Here is an 18454-nt window from a genome sequence, read left to right as displayed (position 1 = left end):
AAGGAGGAAGGAAAACTTTGGTCAGAATTTGGTACTATTTGGGAGAATACACAGGTGGGAGGGAAATGCTGAAGCTAAGCCCTCCTGTCTGCCTAAGTCAACATCCAAAGCCTTAGTATAAGAAAAAGTCACACATTGCTCTCATGTTTCCAACAATAAAAACGCATGAATATGGTTCTTCTACATCGCCATGGGCCCAATCTTCACAAAAAATAAACCAAACACCCAAGAGATTCAATCGCTATTTGTTTCGCCTGTGATTTTAATACTAAACAGAAACACGTTTTTTATTAAGTCCATAAATTACAGCGCAGAGAGAGCTTTCAATTTCCAAAGCAAACTCAAGCACCCCATTCACTGAGCAGGCAAACTCAAGCACCCCGTTCACTGAGCAGGCAAACTCAAGCACCCCGTTTACTGAGCAGGCAAACTCAAGCACTCCGTTTACTGAGCAGGTACCCAAAGCACACAGTTTCAAAGGCATCTTCTTCATCCAGCACCAAATAAAAAAAAATTAACAACAAATGACTCCGCCTCACAAGCAGAGCAGAAGGGAAGGGAAGGCCATGTTCTATTACTAGAGGATATTTAATAAGCTAGATTAATAATAGAGATGAGCCCCTGCCCAAATGAACAAATACTAAGAAGCATTCGTTTATGGGGTCAGTTGTTTAAAAGCAGCTCAATAGCTTAATGGATCAAAAATCATTCTCATATTTATAACCAGTGATCTCTTAATACACGAATGTCTGGGTAAAACTGGGCCTGGAAAGATGGCTTAGATGTTAAAGGTGTGTCCTGCTCTTACAGAGGACCCAAGTTCTGTTCCCATGTGCCAGCTCCCACACTGGGCAGCTGACAACCATTGTGGGTGGTACTGCCCTTGGGCAAGTGGTCCCGAGTTCTGAAAGCACCTGAGCAAGTCACAAGGGCCAAGCCAGTGAGCAGCATTGCTATGGTCCTTGCTTCAGTTCCTGCCTCCAGGTTCCTGCCTCCGGGTTCCTGCCTCCGGGCTCCTGCCTCCGGGCTCCTGCCTCCGGGCTCCTGCCTCCGGGCTCCTGCCTCCGGGCTCCTGCCTCATGCTCCTGTACTGACTTTTCCTAGATGATGAAATAAACCCTTTCCTCCCCATGCTGCTTTTGGTTCTGGCATGTTTTTACAGCAATAGAAACCCTGACTACAACAGTGGTTAAAGTGATTTCCACTCAGGGATGAGGATGGATTTAGATCCCCAGAATCCATAGAAAATGTCAGGTGGGTATAGTGGTCACATGTAATCCCAGCCTTGACAGATGAAGGAAGAGGGTTCCCCAGTACAAGCCGGGTGTCAAGACTGGCCATATCAGTGAGCTCTGGGTTTGATTGAGAGACTCTGTCTCAATGAATAAGGCAGAAGAATAATCAAAGATGATCCCTGATTTCAGACTTCCACATACACAAGCATTCTCATATATATGTTCCCACATACATGCAAACATGCACACATGTATGTACACCACGCATATGCCCAACGGTATTAGAGAAACACCCTAAAGCTAGCTCTCTACTTTCCTGTCACTTAGTGGGGCACGGCCTTGCAGCCGAGTGGGCAAAAGGAGTTGCAGAGCAGCTCAGGTTAATAAGAAGGCTTTGAGCGTGTGTCTCGTCCCAGGCCTGGCAGGACCTTAGGACACATACTGTACATTTGACAGCTATGACCAGCTTACCCATCTAGCCTCCTCTGCCCACTTCTACATATCCTGTAACTCCCAAATCCAAGCAAGCCATCACGAGGGCTAGTCCGACTAGATTTTCTTCCGAGAACAGAAAGTGAGATGTTTGAGTGACCTCTGAGCTGAACAGACTTGGTTGACCATATCCGTGCCGGTGAGCAGAGGGTGATGGGCAACTTGTGGTACAGAGGAGCAGAGACTGGGGCACCGGTGGGGGCAGAGGACAGATAGACACATGGGTCACATCACAGACAGCAAACAGGGACAGACGGACACCACCACAGAGAGAGAGATGGGGGCAAATCAGCAGACGGGGCAATAAAGTAATGAGCCAGACAGACAGCATGGAGAGGCAGCTGGCACAGCTGGTGAGAGGCAGAGACAGGAGGCAGATGGAGGGAGAAGAGGAGAGAGAGAAGATGAAGGACAAGGGTCTGAGGTGTGGGGACAGGCCAACCGTGGATACAAGAGCACCCGGTAGACCTATAGAGCAAGTTCCCAAAGTAAGACCTAGCCGTGAATCAAGACGTTTGGAGAGGGTCCTGGGGAGACTGAGGACAGAAAGGAAGGCTGGGATTGATGCCCCAGAGGAGGCATTCTGGGTGTGGACCTGAGAAAGCCTCAGAATCAAGGCACCTCTGACCCTCCCCAGCCACCTACCCCAGGTAATCTTTGTTGGTTCTTTCTCATCCACAGAGCAAGAAGAGACTTTCTCCAGTAACAAATGCCTTCTATGCCTGGAGACTGGACCTCAGAACAGGGAACACAATTGCCTTCAAATCTTCTTACTAGAATTTCATTAGCCAAGGAAGATTAAACATCACAGAGGAAAAGATTGTAAACCAAACTGTACCTAGAGGCCAGGGGAACTGCTTCTCAGGCCACTGGTCTCTGGACATACTCATTTTCTCTGAAACTCATTTATTACCCCTTAAGTTATTACAGAGCCAGCAAGACAGATCAGTGCAAAGACGCTTGTCACCAGGCCTGACGACCTGCAGAGGAGTCCTAGGATGCAGATGGTAGAAGGAAAAAATGTACTCCCACAGCTGACCTCCACAGACATGCCGTGGCATGCGTGTGCGCCCACACACATTAAAATAAACACTATATATACATATAATCTCCCCTCTGAAATTGCCAACAGGCCTCTCCCACACTGCCCTCCCCTCCCCATAAAGAGACTATTTGGTTCCTACCATCTGGTCCTTCTTTTGAGTCTCACGTCATATGTGGCCCCATGTACACATGCACATTAATAAATCAATTGTGCTTTTCTCTTGCAACTATTGCTTATGTTGCAGGGGTGTGAGCCCTGACCCTCTGTGATGAGCAGGAAAGTGATCACCTCTTCTCTGTTCCTCAGGGAGACACAAAGGGAGCAGGCATCACTGTGACAAGTGACCGGGAAGGGATGGCTGCCAAGAGACATTCAATGCAAAGACAAGGAGAAAAGCTATTAGTGGATCATGGGGGAACCCCCGGGTGTTCAGCTGTCTGGGAAAGGACCAGACAGGAGACCAGAACCTAGGACCTTCTCTTCCTAGAAAAAGCATGCTACCATTTCAAAATGGCAGACACACCAATCTCTTCATTTTCAAAGGATGACCAAAAAGCTAGAAAAAATATAAAATAGGAGCCTCCTGCAGACAGCGACTCTCGAGTCTTCAAAGTGAAGGAACAGAGTGTTGGGTGACAGAGGGAGTCAGGTATGACATTCCAGGGACAGCCAGCAAAGGTTGATGGGTAGGTCAGGGGAGAAGCTCGCTGTACTGAGAGAAAGGAGGACTTAAGACACTGACTGAAAGTCAGCAGAGGAAGCATGCGCTCTCACCCCAGTGCACACATTCCTCCGTCCACATGTGCCTGGGAGCCAAGTGTTTACCTCACCCATGAAGAGGGGGAGTTGTCTCTAAAGCAGGGCTCCCAGAAGTCACACCCATCAGAGCTTCCAGGAGGCTTCACAGAAGCACAGAAAGCTGGGGCCCATCCCCCAAGCTTCTGGCTTCATCTCTGTTGCTGTGGCAACACACCCTAGGGGTACAGTCCATCACAGCAGGGGAGTCACAGCAGCAGGAGGCAGAAACAGCTGGGCACCTCACACCCACAAGAGCAAAGAAGAAATGGAAACATACACACTTGGTGCTCAGCTAGCTTTCTCTTACACAATGCAAGGTCCAAACCCAGAGAATAATGCTGCCCACTTTCAGGCTGGATCACATTACCTCAACAGTAGAGATATCTACCACAGACATGCCCAGAGACCAACCTAATCCAGGCAGTCATCATTGAGACCCTCTTCCCAGATGAGTCTAGCATGTGTCAAGTCGGCAGTTGGAACTCACTCTCACACTAAGTAGGATATGAGACGAGAGATTTCGCTTCTTCAGCCTCTAAAGATTCTACTTCCGGAAATGAACCCACATTGACTGAGGTCATCTCTTCAAACTTCAGCCTCTGCGCTTGTAAAATGGGAATAATGGCAGCTCCCACAGAACAGGCTTATAATGAAGATCAAAGAAGATGCCTATCAAGGCTTCGGTGCACAGCTAAGAAAGACTATTGGTCCACAGTCTAGACAATAACTAACAATTGCCCAGGTGTCTATAACTCATGCTAGGCAGCATCTGGTGACTGTGATAAACCCTCCGCTTGTGCTCTCCTTTGACATGTGAGATTATAAAACTGGTAACATATAGAAAAGAACGTGAACGTACTTCATCAACCCTGTACATGGAGCCTTCATTGGGCCAAACACCCGAGTGTTTGTATGTTTGCATGTTGAGATGCGCTTAAAGACACATCTCTCGCCAAACTCACCCACACAGCACACACTAGGTCATACAAAGGCTGAGAAACCTACTCAGCCGTAAAACAAGTCACTGGTTCCTCGGACCAATCCCACCCAGAACACTGAGCCGCTCAGCTCCTTAAGAAACATGTCATAAAGGAGCAAGGAGTGAGATGGAGGAGGCAGAATGGTAGCAAGTTGACCCTCAGGAGGGGAAAGTGGTTTCAGCCTTTGCCAACTCCCGAGTGTAGACGTGCCCACCACAGCAGCTTTTGAACACAGGGACGAAGTTGACAAACCAGAGTGGGAAAGACACAGTCACGCCCTGTGCACATCTGTGCAGTCTTCCCAGACCCCCACGGAGAACTCCTGGAGGGACAGTGAGGACCCCATGGATGCACGGATGGAATCATTAACTAGGGAATAGTCGTCCTCTGTGCATTGGCAGGGAAAAGCTCAGAGGATCACCAGGTACCTCCTATCTCACGAGGAACAACGGTAAGATGAAGCCAGCAGCTGTGATCCACACAGGCCGGTCTCCCAAGACACAGAACAGGCTGAGAAGACAAAAGACAGTGGACCTATCAACCCAAACAGAGCGTACGCAGGTCCCTAGCCCCTGTAGAAACCCCGAGCCTTCAGGACGGCTGCACACGACTCTAATCTGTTTAGTCTCAATGAAGCTACAAGAAGGACAAAGTAAAATAAAAACCTAAAATTACAACTGCCCATGCAGGTGAGCTGGCTCAGCCGGTAAAGGCATTTTCCACCAAGGTTAGCCTGGATTTGATCCTGGGCCCTACAAGGTAAAAGGAGAGAGCTGTCCTCCGACCTCCACATGCGCGTGCGTGCTCACACACACACACACACACACATACACACACACGTGCACACACAAGCAAGTGTAAATGTAAATATCTGCACACACAGTTGACTAAATGCAGTCTTGCCACTCAAATTAACCACATCTTCTTTGTCACGGTTGAAAAGTGAAGTTCTGGCCTAAGGTGTATTTTTCTAAGTTAACTCTTAATACAAAATAAAGTTAAGCCATGGACTAGAGTGGAGTGTGCTGGTATCTTCTGTCTTTCCAGCACTGACCCCTGCACACCAAGAACAACCAGGCTTCGCGGAAAGAGGAAACAGAGGCCCTTCTCTTCCTGCAGAAGCACCTGCACTGGCTAGTCAGTGACATGGTGGCCTGTGTAACAAGATCCTGTTCAAAAACAAAAAAGAAACCCCTGGCAGCACTGCAGAGCCATACAGCTGTGACAGCTGTGGGGTGCCTCTTGCTTACTAATTACATCGATGATAGTAAAACGGGCTCCACTCACTTCGGAACATCTGTCTTATGCAACATGGGGCTAATCAGAAGCGCTGCCACCTGAGTGTGAATAAGAAGACCGATGACCGGCATTGTTCAATGACACCCAGTCACAAGGACTTTAAGTGGTCTGTCATTAATATACACATCTGATCGCTACAGCAGGGGCCGTGAGCACCCGGCGAGAGGCTGGATAGACAGCTCTCTATCAGCAGACCACACCAGAGCAGCAAACTCCAGATCTAAGGTGCACTGAAGAATCACACCAGGGCATGAGCACCCCAGAGGCAGGGCAGCGACGAGCCAAAGGCAGGAAGATTTTAGGAAAGACATCTTCCCACATTCTGCTACCTTTTTATCCAGTGACTTGACACGATCCAGACATCCCACATCCAGCCGCACAGAAGAGACGTAGTTATCAAAGTCAGAGTCCTTCTGGGCGAGATGTGCAGAGAGGAAAGACGCAGTAAGTGCTGAGTCTGCAGAACCATCTTCTAGACCTCGGGAAGATTCATACTTCATGCCGAGCTTCAGTGAGGCTTCTTCAGTGAGGCCCAGAGGCACAAACGTTTCCTTCTCCTGGAATTCCCAGGCACAGAACCCAGCTCTCGAGAGGTTCACCAGTTACGACAGAGTCACAAGCCAGCCTTTGCATTTTAATTCCCTTCTGATTATTTTCTGTGTGTATATGCAAACGTCGTGTGTGTGTGTGTGTGTGTGTGTGTGTGTGTGTGTGTGTGTGTGTGTGTGTGTGTGTATACCTATAGATGCATATAGCTGTAGAGGCCAGAGGTCAATGTTAGCGCGTGCTCGCTTTCTCTCCCTCCCTCACTCTTTCCCTCCCCCCCTCCCCCTGGCTCTTTCACTGAACCTGGAGCTCACTAAGTGGCCAGCAAGACCCAGGGTCCCCCTACATTCATCTCCCCATCACTGGGCTGTAAGTACCACCATGTCAGGCTTTTATGCTGGTGCTGGGGTTGAAGTCAGGTCCCCTTGCTTGGGTGACAATCCCTTTACTGAGCCTGTCCCTCACCAGCCACTCCTTTGCTTTTGAGTCCTCCACTGTGCCTGACCCCTCCTGTCAGTCATTTCTTACCATTTCTCTCAGGAAAGAGTCATAATCACTCAAACCAGATGCCTAGACGCCAGCGCAAAAACACAATCAGTAACAGGCCAGGCAACATATCCCCACCAGAGCCAAGCTGTCCCACTACGGCAAGCCCTGAACAATCTAGCACAGCTGAAGCACAGGAAAATGACCTTAAAGCCAACTCTACAAAGATGATAAATGTCCTCAAAAAGGAAGTGGGTAAATGATGTCGCTCCCCAGTTCCTTCACCCTTCTGCTCAAGCTCTTACATAATCTCTGTCCCCTGAGTTTAATGCTTTCTCAATACAAGAAAATGAATGTCCTAAACACACATACTAAAAACAAAATCAAAACAAAGCCAAGCAAACACCACAAGCCTTGCCTGTGCCCTTTGCATATAACCTTTAGGGTGACATCTCCAGGTCCCTCACGGCCGCGTGAGGACGCACGCACATGAGAATGTTTGAAATCCCTCCATGCCTGAGCGTCCCACAGGACGAGAACAAGTTCTGTTTCCATTTCATTTTGGCCACACGCTCACTAGGAAAATAGCCCCAGATGACCCCAGACATTTGTTACTAGATTGGCTGAGCAAAGGACAGAGAGAAGACCAAATGCTATAGACTTTGAGCAGTGGGACCCTCATCCACGGCAGGGGCAAGGGGGTCTGAACTGTGTCTAGCCGCATCCACCCCAGTGAAGCGTACACACCTGGGATGTATCCCCCGAGAGACACACACGTCACGTGTCCCAAAGGCAGGTGCAAGAATGAAAGCCCCAAACTGGAAACCCACATGTCCCTCAGCATCAGAACAGGCACTTAAAATGTGGCCACACAATGACGTGTCAGGCAGCAAGGAAAGAGACCGGACAGGACAAGCAACCCCCGAGGGAGCCACAGCTGACCAGAGAAGATGCATTCAGAGGCCCATGCGTCTGACACCCCCAGCACAGAGGAACCAGAAGGCAGATCGAAGGTGGTGAAACTTGAGGGAAAGTAAGAAAAAGTAGCTATAAAATCAGAAGACAGCTCCCTGTGGAAGGGGGCAGGAAGTCAGAGGCAGGAAGGCTGGGGCGTTATTTTGGAAGGGGGAGGGGAGCTGGGTCAGAAAGACTCAGTCTGTGGATCACCGCCAGATGATCTGTCTCCCCACAAAAGTGATGATGGCACAGGACTCTGCAAAGAAATGGGGACAAGCTATACAAAGTTGCTCTGTGTACATTTCAATTACTGTATTAAACCACTTTTAAAATCCTTAAGAATAAGCCAGGTGGTGGTGGTGCACACCTTTAATCCCAGCACTCGGGAGGCAGGAGCAGGTGGATCTTCATGAGTTCGAGGCCAGCCTGGTCTATGGAGTGAGTTCCAGAACAGCCAGAGCTACACAGAGAAACCCTATCTGGAAAAAAAAAATACTTAAGAATAAAAACTTTTCAAATGAATATACACATACCAGTGGGCTGGGTCCGCTTGAGTCCACAGGACGAGCTATGAATGAGGGGAAGAGCTGAGAGCCGGATTTAAGCTGGACATACCAGTGCACACCGTTAACCCCAACCTGGAAAATGGAGGGGATGCTGAAGCTGGAGGGTCACGAGTTCAAGGCCAGCCTGGGATACGTGGTGAGACCTTGTCAAGCGAGATCAAGCAGCAGCATTGGAAGAGGAAGGGGAGCAGGGGAGAAGGGCAGGAAAGAACAGTACTTCTCAATGACAATTGCTTAAAAACAGTTTGTGTGCCCCCGGCTGGTGGACACCCAGTGGGAGGAATGTTCTGGAGAGGACGGAAGACTGTCAGAAATGAGATCCCAGGAGTCCACTGCTCATGTTCCCCAACTACGGACGTGGCCACTCAGAGGAACAAATCAAATACTAACACACGCAGATGACAAGTCCATCCCTGAGAAGGTCCCTTTTGGGTAAATAACTAAGGCTTATTCTAAATGCAATTTTTAAACCCTGAACTGAGGATTGCAGGGGAAAGAACGAGGTCCTGCTGGAATGAAGACCTGGTGTGGGGAAGAAGAAAACCAGTGGCTCAGTTTCCCACGGTGCTTCCCGAATGCATACGCTGCTTTGAAATGGGTGTTTAAGACGTGTGGATCTTACTTATTAAAGCTATGGAGTTGGGAGGCTTTATTGCCTTGGCTACATCACAAGACTTCAGGCTCTTAGTTCCCAGCTAATGTCAGTCACTGCAGTCAAGGTTTTAACTCTTTAGAGAAGACAGCTGAAGGGTTACCTGAGTGTTGGCCATACGGAGAAACAGGCATGGATCAGACCCAGACAAGTTCCGCTCTCAGACACGTATTTTAGCCTGATTTCTGTTTCACAAATATTACCACAGCTCAACACGTCCGTGAGGAGACATAACACTACCAACAGTGCCCATCCTGTTTGCTAACTAATTATATCAACAACCTGAGCCATCTTAACAGTATACACAAACACAGCTGACTTAGCAGTCTGTAAATTACACACACACATAAATCTGCATGAATGCGTGCTGCATTCTGCTCCTGTTGATGTAGACTGAGTCTCACTGGCACCTACAACTGTCAGCTATAGGTTCTCAAACATTAAAACATATGTTCTGGTCAGGCGGTGGTGGCACATGCCTTTAATCCCAGCACTCGGGAGACAGAGGCAGGTGGATCTCTGTGAGTTCGAAGACAACCTAGCATACAGAGAGAGTTCCAGAACAGTCAGAACTAAACAGTGAAACCCTGTCTCAAAAAAAATTGTTCTGATAAGAATAATATTTTGGAGATTTCTGGCACCTCGGTTTGCTGACCTTCCTAAGACAGATCTCTTATTTGCTTCGGCGAGTTTCTGACAACAGGTGCCTTTGGACTTAAGCAACTGTCAAAAAGTGCTGTGGCAGAGAGAGTACTTTCCTGCCGTAAATAGAAAGAGCAGCAAAGCCAACAGGGTGTGTATGTATCTGTGTGTGTGTCTGTGTGTTTGTGTGACTGTATGTATCTGTGTATGTACCTGTGTGTGTCTCTGTGTTTGTATGACTGTGTGTGTATCTGTATATGTGTGTCTGTGTATGTATCTGTGTGTGTCTGTCTCTGTGTATATCTCCATGCATGAGTCTATGTGTGCGTGTCTGTGTTTATATGTCTATTGTGTGTGCCTGTGTGTGTCTGTGTGTCTATCTGTGTGTCTGTCCATGTGTGCATCTGCCTTTGTGTATGTCTCTGTGCATGTGTCTGTATATCTGTATGTGTATGTATCTGTGTTTGTGTGTCTGTGTGTGCCTGTGTCTCTATATGTGTGTATATCTTAGTTTGTGTATCTGTGTGTCTCTGTGTATCTGTATGTGTTTGTGTGTCTATGTGTATCTGAGTGTGTACGTGTGTGTCTCTGTATGTGTGTCTATGTGCATCTGAGTGTGTATATGTGTGTGTATGTGTATACCTGAGTGTGTATATGTGTGTATCTCTGTATGTGTGCATCTGAGTGTGTACATGTGTATGTGTGTGTGTATATGTGTGTGTGTGCCAGAGAGTGCATGTGGAGGTCAGAAAACGATTTTTCAAAAGCTGGCTCTCCCTCCCCTGTGGTCCAGTTCAGGCAGTCAGGCTAGCCCAACAAGCTCTTCTCCCTGCTGAGCCCGTCTTGCACGCTATCCCATAGGCTCTCAAAGGATGGTGGACGCACTCATGAGTGAACTCACATGGAGAGAGGCATCTTCATCACTCCTGCTGACTGCTGACAATCCAAAGCACAGCCACTGATCAGACCTGAAATTCATATCCCATCAAAATCAACCCGAGAGACTTTAAGGCATTTTATGTTTGATATTCCCAGAGGCCTGAGCAGCCACTGGCGCCGGTCACACCACAGAACAGGAGCAGCTACTTTGATCAAGATTCACCAGGGTGTGGCTTCCTTCCAGAACTCCATCCTTCAGGCACCACGTGGCCTCACTGAAGTTAGAGCAGGTGTGATCACCCCCGTCACTCCGTCCCAACCCACTGTGGCATCCTGCCCCCATGAACATGGAGCACACAGATGGGAAGATTGAGGTGGGGTTTAGGGAAGCCGTCGTCACGCGATCACCCATGCTGGGTTGGGCCTTTGGTGATTCAGCTCTTTGGGGGTCACTTTTAACCCCCAGTCCACGCACCTTTAAACTCGTAGACTGGAATAGGCTCCAGATTTTCATCAGTCATGGGGCCTGCTATGTCCCCAGAGAAAGTCACACAACAAGCTCACTAGGAGTAAGAGGGTTTCTCGTTACCGTTTATCCCAGGGTTCGATAACTATGTCCAGTAAATCTTCTTTGAATGAAAGTCCACTGTGACCTGCTGCCAGGACCCCCATTTACCGCCCATTTTGAAAAGTCTGCTTCCCACTACTAAGAACTGTTCAAGAGCTCCTGGCTCCTTTACTTTACGGGGAACATGTCCTTCTGTTGGATCTCGGGGTTCACAGACTCATGAAAGTGACCTGGGGTTCCCTGACACACACACACACACACACACACACACACGAGCCCCCCCCCCACAAAGGTGAGATGCCCCTGGCTTCTTGACTGTTCCTGGGCTCCTCTCTGCCTTGTTGTTCTGCCGGGATGTGGTGGTATGGCTGCTGGCCAACATGGTGGCTGTTCCTGTTGATATAACATTTTGTTTCATCTCCATTGGGAAATCCGCTTCTGGCGAGAGCAACGGTGACACAGGGACGCGGTTTCACGGTGCACACTTCACAGTGCACACCCGAGAGGAAGGAGGGGACATCCTTGGTCCTGCCCTTCCGACCGTAGAAGAACTACCAGAACAACCCTCATCCACACAGTAGCGAGGAAGAACAGACTAGATGGTGGCTAAGTTCTGTCTCATCTACAGCTCTGGGACATTGTGAACACCACATCCTCCAGGCACCCAAACAAAGCTAGTTCTAACCCCTTGGCACGTTCTCTCGGCCATTCTTCTAGAGATGACCAAAGCATTTTCCAACCAAGGTTCCTCAAGCAGAGAAAAAATAAAACACAAGAAGTTGCATGAGGGCTGGGTACAACTCAATGGTGCAGTGCTTCCCCAGCGAGTTCAAGGCCCTGGCTTTGATCCACAGTACCCCTCTAGCAACTACCAGCTGCAGCACCTCCGACCAGACACTGTGAGCAGGCCACTTAGCATAGGACTCAGTTTGTTGCTCATCACACACTGGGGTAAAATTCCTACTAAGGTGACTATGGAGCATTGCTATTTAAAGGTAAAGCTATTTAAATGTTGTGATGACCACAAATACATTGCCAGGTTTTCAAGAAACGATACATGTGTGTGTACATCTGTATGTATATATGTATGCATATATGTGTTTGCATATGTATATATGTGTGTGTGTGTGTATATATGTTGGTTTTTCAAGATAGGGTTTCTCTGTGTAGCCCTGGCTGGTCCTGGAACTCACTCTGTAGACAGGCTGGCCTTGAACTCACAGATATCCACCTGCCTCTGCTTCCCAAGTGCTGGGATTAAAGGCCCGACCCACCACCTTCAGCTGACAGTAATATAAAAAGGTAAACTACAATGCAGGTAGATATTGAGCTGTCTTAGCATCCACGGTATTCAGTCATTCACACTTAGGTACTGTTAGGAAAATGATCACCAAAAACTGTACACTCCATATTTCAAGTCAGCACTCTTTACCTGAAAACAGAGTATGTAAGATGTCTTCCAGCTCCTCCACCCCACCCCACCCCACCCCCCAGAGCTTCGGGCTTGTCTGTGTTGCTCCTTTTTAGTTGATGGGAATCAAGCTGTTGGACCAGGTGCCGAGAAAAGAAAGGGCCAGAGCTAAAAATACTCCAGGCCACTTGCTTTATCGACTTTCTACCTATACTTACACAGGGGACCGGTGCCGACATCGACTAACCAGGAGGATGGTTGTAGGAGTTTTTAACTCCCTATAAACCCAAGCAGCCTCTTCCTGCTCCAGGCCACAGAGCACACCACAATAGTTTCCCCGCTGACTTACAGGACGCCCCTTCCTCTCCAGCAGATAGACGTCTCATTAATGTTCATGGTGTTTGTGCAAAAGTTAAATGCCACTCACAGTGGGGTCCCTAAATCTGTGGATGGTGTCCATACCAGGTCAGTTAATGGAGCCATAATAATACACTAACTTAAACTATGATTGCTTCCAGATTTTTATGGCAGAAGGGTTCCTTGTGGCTGCCCGGTTAGCAATTATCTCACACACACACACACACACACACACACACACACACACACACACACTAATGCACAGGGCCCCAGGTAATGACCATGACCTTGCTCTAAACAACCCCTTTAAACCTTGGAGGAATGGCAAAGCCAGTCAGTACTCTTATCTTTAAGGGACACACAACAAAGATGGGGTAATTCCCGAGAAAGTACTTAAGGAGCATGTAAGATTTGCTATCACAGAGGATAGGCTTGTTTTTATAAAGTCCAGTTGCTTTTCTAATGAAAGAGAATGTCTAAGTGGCAGAGGTCACTTTTGATGCCCTTCCCTTCAATCCCTAACTGAATCCAGCTAGAAGCTCATCCTTTTCAAGCCGAGTTCCAAGGCTCCACGCCATGATGTTTACATGGTCAAAACCCAGCTCTTGCCTTAGGTCCTCACAGCCTCTCCGCAGGAGAACGTCACCAGCTTCTGGGAGGAGAGAGGCCCGGGAGCCGGCGAGGAGCGCCTCTGTAGCCTGGTGAACAGGTGTATGGAGTAACTCCCTAATCCGGGACTGCTCGGGTGGGAAAGGTTTGGAGTGCTCCTTTGGGGTGCCTGCTCTGAGGACTTTCGCCTCCAGGGTTTCAGGCTAAAACCATAGGAAACTGTAAACCCTGCGTTAAAAGGTGTTGGGAAGTGTTCCCTCTCCATCCGTCATAGGACTCTCTCCTCCCTGCCGCTTCGCTTCATGCTGTCCTTAAAGACAGAGAAACCTCGTGCTATGCTCAGGTTTCTTGGATAATGGATTAACTAGAGAGTCTGCGGGTGATGGAAGACAAGACTGACCGGGTTTTAAAGAGAAGAAATAAATCAGATTTGTGCCTGGGACCACTTAGCTCACTCCTGCCTGTGTCCAGGAAAACCATCGCAACCTCACGAGCTATCTGCTCTAGCTGGTTGGTGAAGATGGAAAAGACAGCCCTGCCAACGCGTTTCTGCTGGGCAGACTTTCCTGCTTAGGGGATGGAAGGTGGAGTTGGCACATCCCCGAAGCCCGACAGGGTCAGGATCTGAGTGGCCCAGCTCTGCTGCTGGCTCTGGCTTCCCTGGCGCCTTGGGACTCCGGGGAGCATCCGGGAGGCGGGCAGTGCGCATCAGGAGCGCAGTGCTCGAAGATGGCCAGCCTGCAGCCACTTTTCCCAGGACTTTGCTCACCAACTGCCAGGCTTTCCTGGAGAAGACAACGGAAGGGAGCGGGAAAAGGCCCCAAAGGCGTCGCCTAGATATCTCTCCTCCAGAGATGGGGCGCAGCAGCCCCTCTCCGACCCTGCCCACCTCCCGGACGGGAGAGGCCGATGCGCAGAGCTCCAGGATGCCCCTGCATCTGCCGGCACCGAACAGGAGGTGTTGCAAATCACCGCTCTCGTTTTAAAAAAATAAATAAAATTTAAAAACCACCTGGGCAACCGAAATCCAGAAGCAGCGCTTACCGTTGGACCGCCGCACGATGTTCTCCAGAAACGTGTTCTGCGGGGCCACCAGTCCCCGCCGGCCCCCAGCCATGGTCATACTCCCGACTGCCCGGGCTCTGGAGGCGTCCGGTGCCGCGTCTCACCGCAGCAGGCGGCCGGGCGCACAGCCTGCAAAGGTTCCCAGTTCCCTGCGCCCCATGCGCCCCGCAGCCCCGGAGCGCAGGGGCGGCGGCTGGCTCCCGCAGCCGCCCTCGCCGCGCTCCGCACCTCCCCGCTGCGGCCCGCCGGGCTGTGCGCTCGAGTGCCCCGGGCTCGGTGCGCCGTGGCCGCCTCCCGTGGGCGGAGGGAGCCAGCGGGTCCAGGGCGCCCCCTACCGGGCGCGTATCCCGCGGGGACCCAGCCGCAGCAAGGAGCCGCGGGGCGAGGCTGGGACTGCAGCGGCACCCTCTGGGTGAAGCGGGAAGTGTGTTCAGAGTGCGCCTGGGGCTGGGTGCTGAGCAAGCCAGCGGCTTTCTTGGTAAAGTCCCCTCTCACCTCCCCCCACTCCCCGAAAAGGTTACAGGGAGTCTCAGAAACACGAGGGTGAGACTCTTTCTTTGCACTGCTTTGTACCAGAGTCAGGACCTCCAGGCTCTGCTAACAGCACCTGCGTTCTATTATGTTTCTTAGCCTGCCTATCAAGCTTCCCCGGAAATCAACCAAGTGTCTAAGGGGGCCAACTTGGTGACTGACAGATTCAGTCCCAGGTGCCATTTCGGTTTGTCTTAACTATCAACATGCGTGCAGCCTCATCGACTGATAAAGGGCCCCTTCCACCTGGTTGTTGTCCTCTCTTACAAAGCAAGAGTTTTGCCAAAAAGAAAAACAACAGAACATGAGTTGGTACGTTGTGGTTTCTCGCTAAAACACAACCTCTTAGGAATCGTGTGTGAGGTTAAAAACGGAAGCAAGCGGCTGTCCGGCATCAAAGGAGTGGGCTGCCTCTGCAGCCTTCCCAAAGAGCATCAGACTGTAATTAAATAGCCCTAACCGTGGCGTGGAGGAGCATCCGCGGGGCACAGATGAGGCAAGTACAATTCAGGCAGACCCCAGGTAGAAACTACACCGACCTTTTATTCCCTGAAGAGGGGATGTTCCAGCTGCACATAACGTGCATCTGTCTTTGTGCTGAGTGTGGTAGGGGACTGAGATTGTGCCCACAGAAGGATGGATTGGTTGTTTCAGATTGGACAAAGATCCAAAAGCGACCCTTGCACCTCGGACACCTCATCACCTTACCGAAACACCTTAGTAGATTGCAAAGACGCCCTGCCTCAGATTGTTAATCTCAACAGCTAATTCTGTCCAAGCACTCGCTCACAGTTGTGGCACATGCTCTAAAGAGATTAGACCGAGGACAGGACGCTGAGTTTTAAAGTTCCATTCTGGGGCCTGCAGAGGGCTCCGCAGGGAAGAACGCTGGCTGTTCTTGCAGAGAGACCTGGATTTAGTTCACAGTCGTTCAAAAGCGTCTGGAGCTCCAGTCCTTCGTCTGACCTCTTCAGGCATCAGGTACACACATGGTACACACACATATGTGCAGGCAAAGCTCTAATACTCCTAAGATAAATCTGGGTAAAAGTGCCAAATCACATATCATTATTGGAGTGACTGGGCCACTATAAATGTCATCTTTCAGATGCTTGTGTGGGTGGACACAAACCCAAGCAATGGCTCCTGCAAGCAGAAGACAGCTGGACAAGACTGGCATGAACTGTGGCTTGAAGGTAATGCTGGATTTCTCGCATTGGATAGCATCAGCCCCCAGGTTCGAGCTGTGATTTCTTAAACACTAGCGCCGTCTAGTGGTCCTTTGTGCTATTACAGATGAAGTAACCACGGTACCTGAAGAACGTACGCGGGCTACCCACTTCATTTGATTAGGTTCATTTGAATAAGGCAAGACCTTACCGCTGTGCTATTTATCGTGAGAAATGCACAAAGGGCCATTCTACAGGATAATATAAACACCCTTCAATCAATCTCATGCACCTGTGTGTGGAAGAGACAACAGTGGGGGGTACCTATCATAAAGCGACCATAAAATTTCTCTCATGTTCTGTGGCTTAGATAAAGAGAAACAGATGGTATTTGTTTGGGGTGAGCGCCTTGGCAGGTTAACTCTTGAACAAAAGGAGCTTGGAGCTAGGCTTCCCTTTTTAAAAGGTGTTTCTCAGTGTAGACTGATTGTATGCACCTTTTTAGAGACTGGTTCTCATTGCACACAAAAACAACATCAGAAAGTCAGCGATCTTTAACCACGTTGTAACAGTTCTCTGGGCTTTTTAAAGCACACCCAAGTGTTCTCTGTGTCTGGCCTGCCCTTGGCTCATCTGACTGGAGGTGCAGTCCGATTCTTCCCTGAGAGGTGAAGGAGGCTGCCCTTGCTCCCTAAGCACCCCATCTTTCATAGACCCACAGCAAATTTGAAGTCAGACCAGACACAAAAGACCTTGTCTTTAAACACACACAGAGAAAGAGAAAGAGACAGAGACAGAAACAGAGAGAGAGAGAGAGACATACACAGAGACACACAGACACACACACACATAGACACACACATAGAGATACACAGACACACAGATCCAACGAGAGAAAGAGAAAGACACACACATACACAGAGACAGATACACACACACAGAAAGACACACATACACAGAGACACACAGACACACACAGAAAGACACACTACACAGAGACAGAGACACACAGACACACACACAGAGAAAGACACACACACACCAGTTCCTAGTGAACTAATGAGCAGAATTACATCAGAGGGAAGCCTGTTAAACTCCTGCTCACCCTCAGGGCTGGGGCAGGGCTGCCTCCATGTGCCTGATGGGGGAGGGGATGAGCTGATATGACCATTCCACCCCACTGTGACTAACTCGATGGATATTTTAAAGTTTCCTTCCAAATGCCCACCGCAGTGACCCATTTCCTCTGCTCGCAAGGGAAAAGAGTAGGCCAAAGCCACAGTTGAAAGTATTGTCCTTGCCAGCATGGACCTGAGTTCTGCTGAGCAGGGTGTGGAACTAGACAGAGCGGTTAACAGCTGATACTACTCTCACAAAGGTCCAGAGCTCAGTTCCCAGACACTCTGTGGAGCCGCTCACAGCCACTTAGAATTACAGCCCAGGGGAGTCAAAGTCTCTGGCCTTTGAGGGCACCTGCACTCATGTGTGGTGATACTTTGTGCTGTAACAAATAAAGCTTGCCTGAGGATCAGAGTGCAGAGCCAAGCCATAGTGGCCAAGCAGTAGTGGCACATACCTTTAATCCCAGCACTCAGAGACAGAGGGTCTCATGAGTTCAAGGCCACCCTGGAATACAGGCTATTGAAATAGAGTTCACAAGCCAGGCGGTGGTGGCGCACGCCTTTAATCCCAGCACTTGGGAGGCAGAGGTAGGTGGATCTCTGTGGGTTCGAGACCGGCCTGGTCTACAGAGCTAGTTCCAGGACAGGCTTCAAAACCACAGAGAAACCCTGTCTCGAAAAACCAAAAAAAAAGAAAAAAGAAATAGAGTGATATAGCTGGACAGAGAGAGGAATATAAGGCAGGAGCAGACAGGAGCTCAGAGCACTCAGTCTGAGGACTTGTAGAGGTAGGAACCCTTCCAGTTTGAGGATTACATAGAGGTAAGAACTAGTGGTTTGTCCACCAGTGGTGGCGCACTCTGGAGGCAGAGGCCGGTGGATTTCTGTGAGTTCAAGGCCAGCCTGGTCTACTAGTTTCAGGATAGACTTCAAAGCTACAGAGAAACCCTGTCTCGGAAAGAAAGAAAGAAAGAAAGAAAGAAAGAAAGAAAGAAAGAAAGAAAGAAAGAAAGAAAGAAAGAAAGAGAGAGGAAGAAGAAAGAAAG

The 18454-nt window shown here is 49.4% G+C and overlaps 1 protein-coding gene across 2 annotated transcripts in view; it reads right to left on the bottom strand.

Moving 5' to 3' along the window:
* The window catches only part of Kcnh1 (potassium voltage-gated channel subfamily H member 1), a 297541-nt gene extending 282703 nt beyond the window's left edge, over positions 1–14838 (bottom strand). For both annotated transcript variants that reach the window (XM_026779734.1, XM_005348896.3), the window contains exon 1: positions 14567–14838. In XM_026779734.1, the coding sequence (XP_026635535.1) occupies positions 14567–14645 (79 nt within the window). In that variant the 5' untranslated portion in view covers positions 14646–14838. The remainder of the gene's footprint in view (positions 1–14566) is intronic.
* Between the last annotated feature and the right edge of the window lie 3616 nt (positions 14839–18454).

This window comes from Microtus ochrogaster, chromosome 6 (assembly GCF_000317375.1).
Source record: "Microtus ochrogaster isolate Prairie Vole_2 chromosome 6, MicOch1.0, whole genome shotgun sequence".
NCBI lineage: Eukaryota > Metazoa > Chordata > Mammalia > Rodentia > Cricetidae > Microtus > Microtus ochrogaster.
The sequence above is the reverse complement of the archived record's forward strand: the minus strand, read 5'-3'. Positions and strand labels throughout refer to the sequence as shown.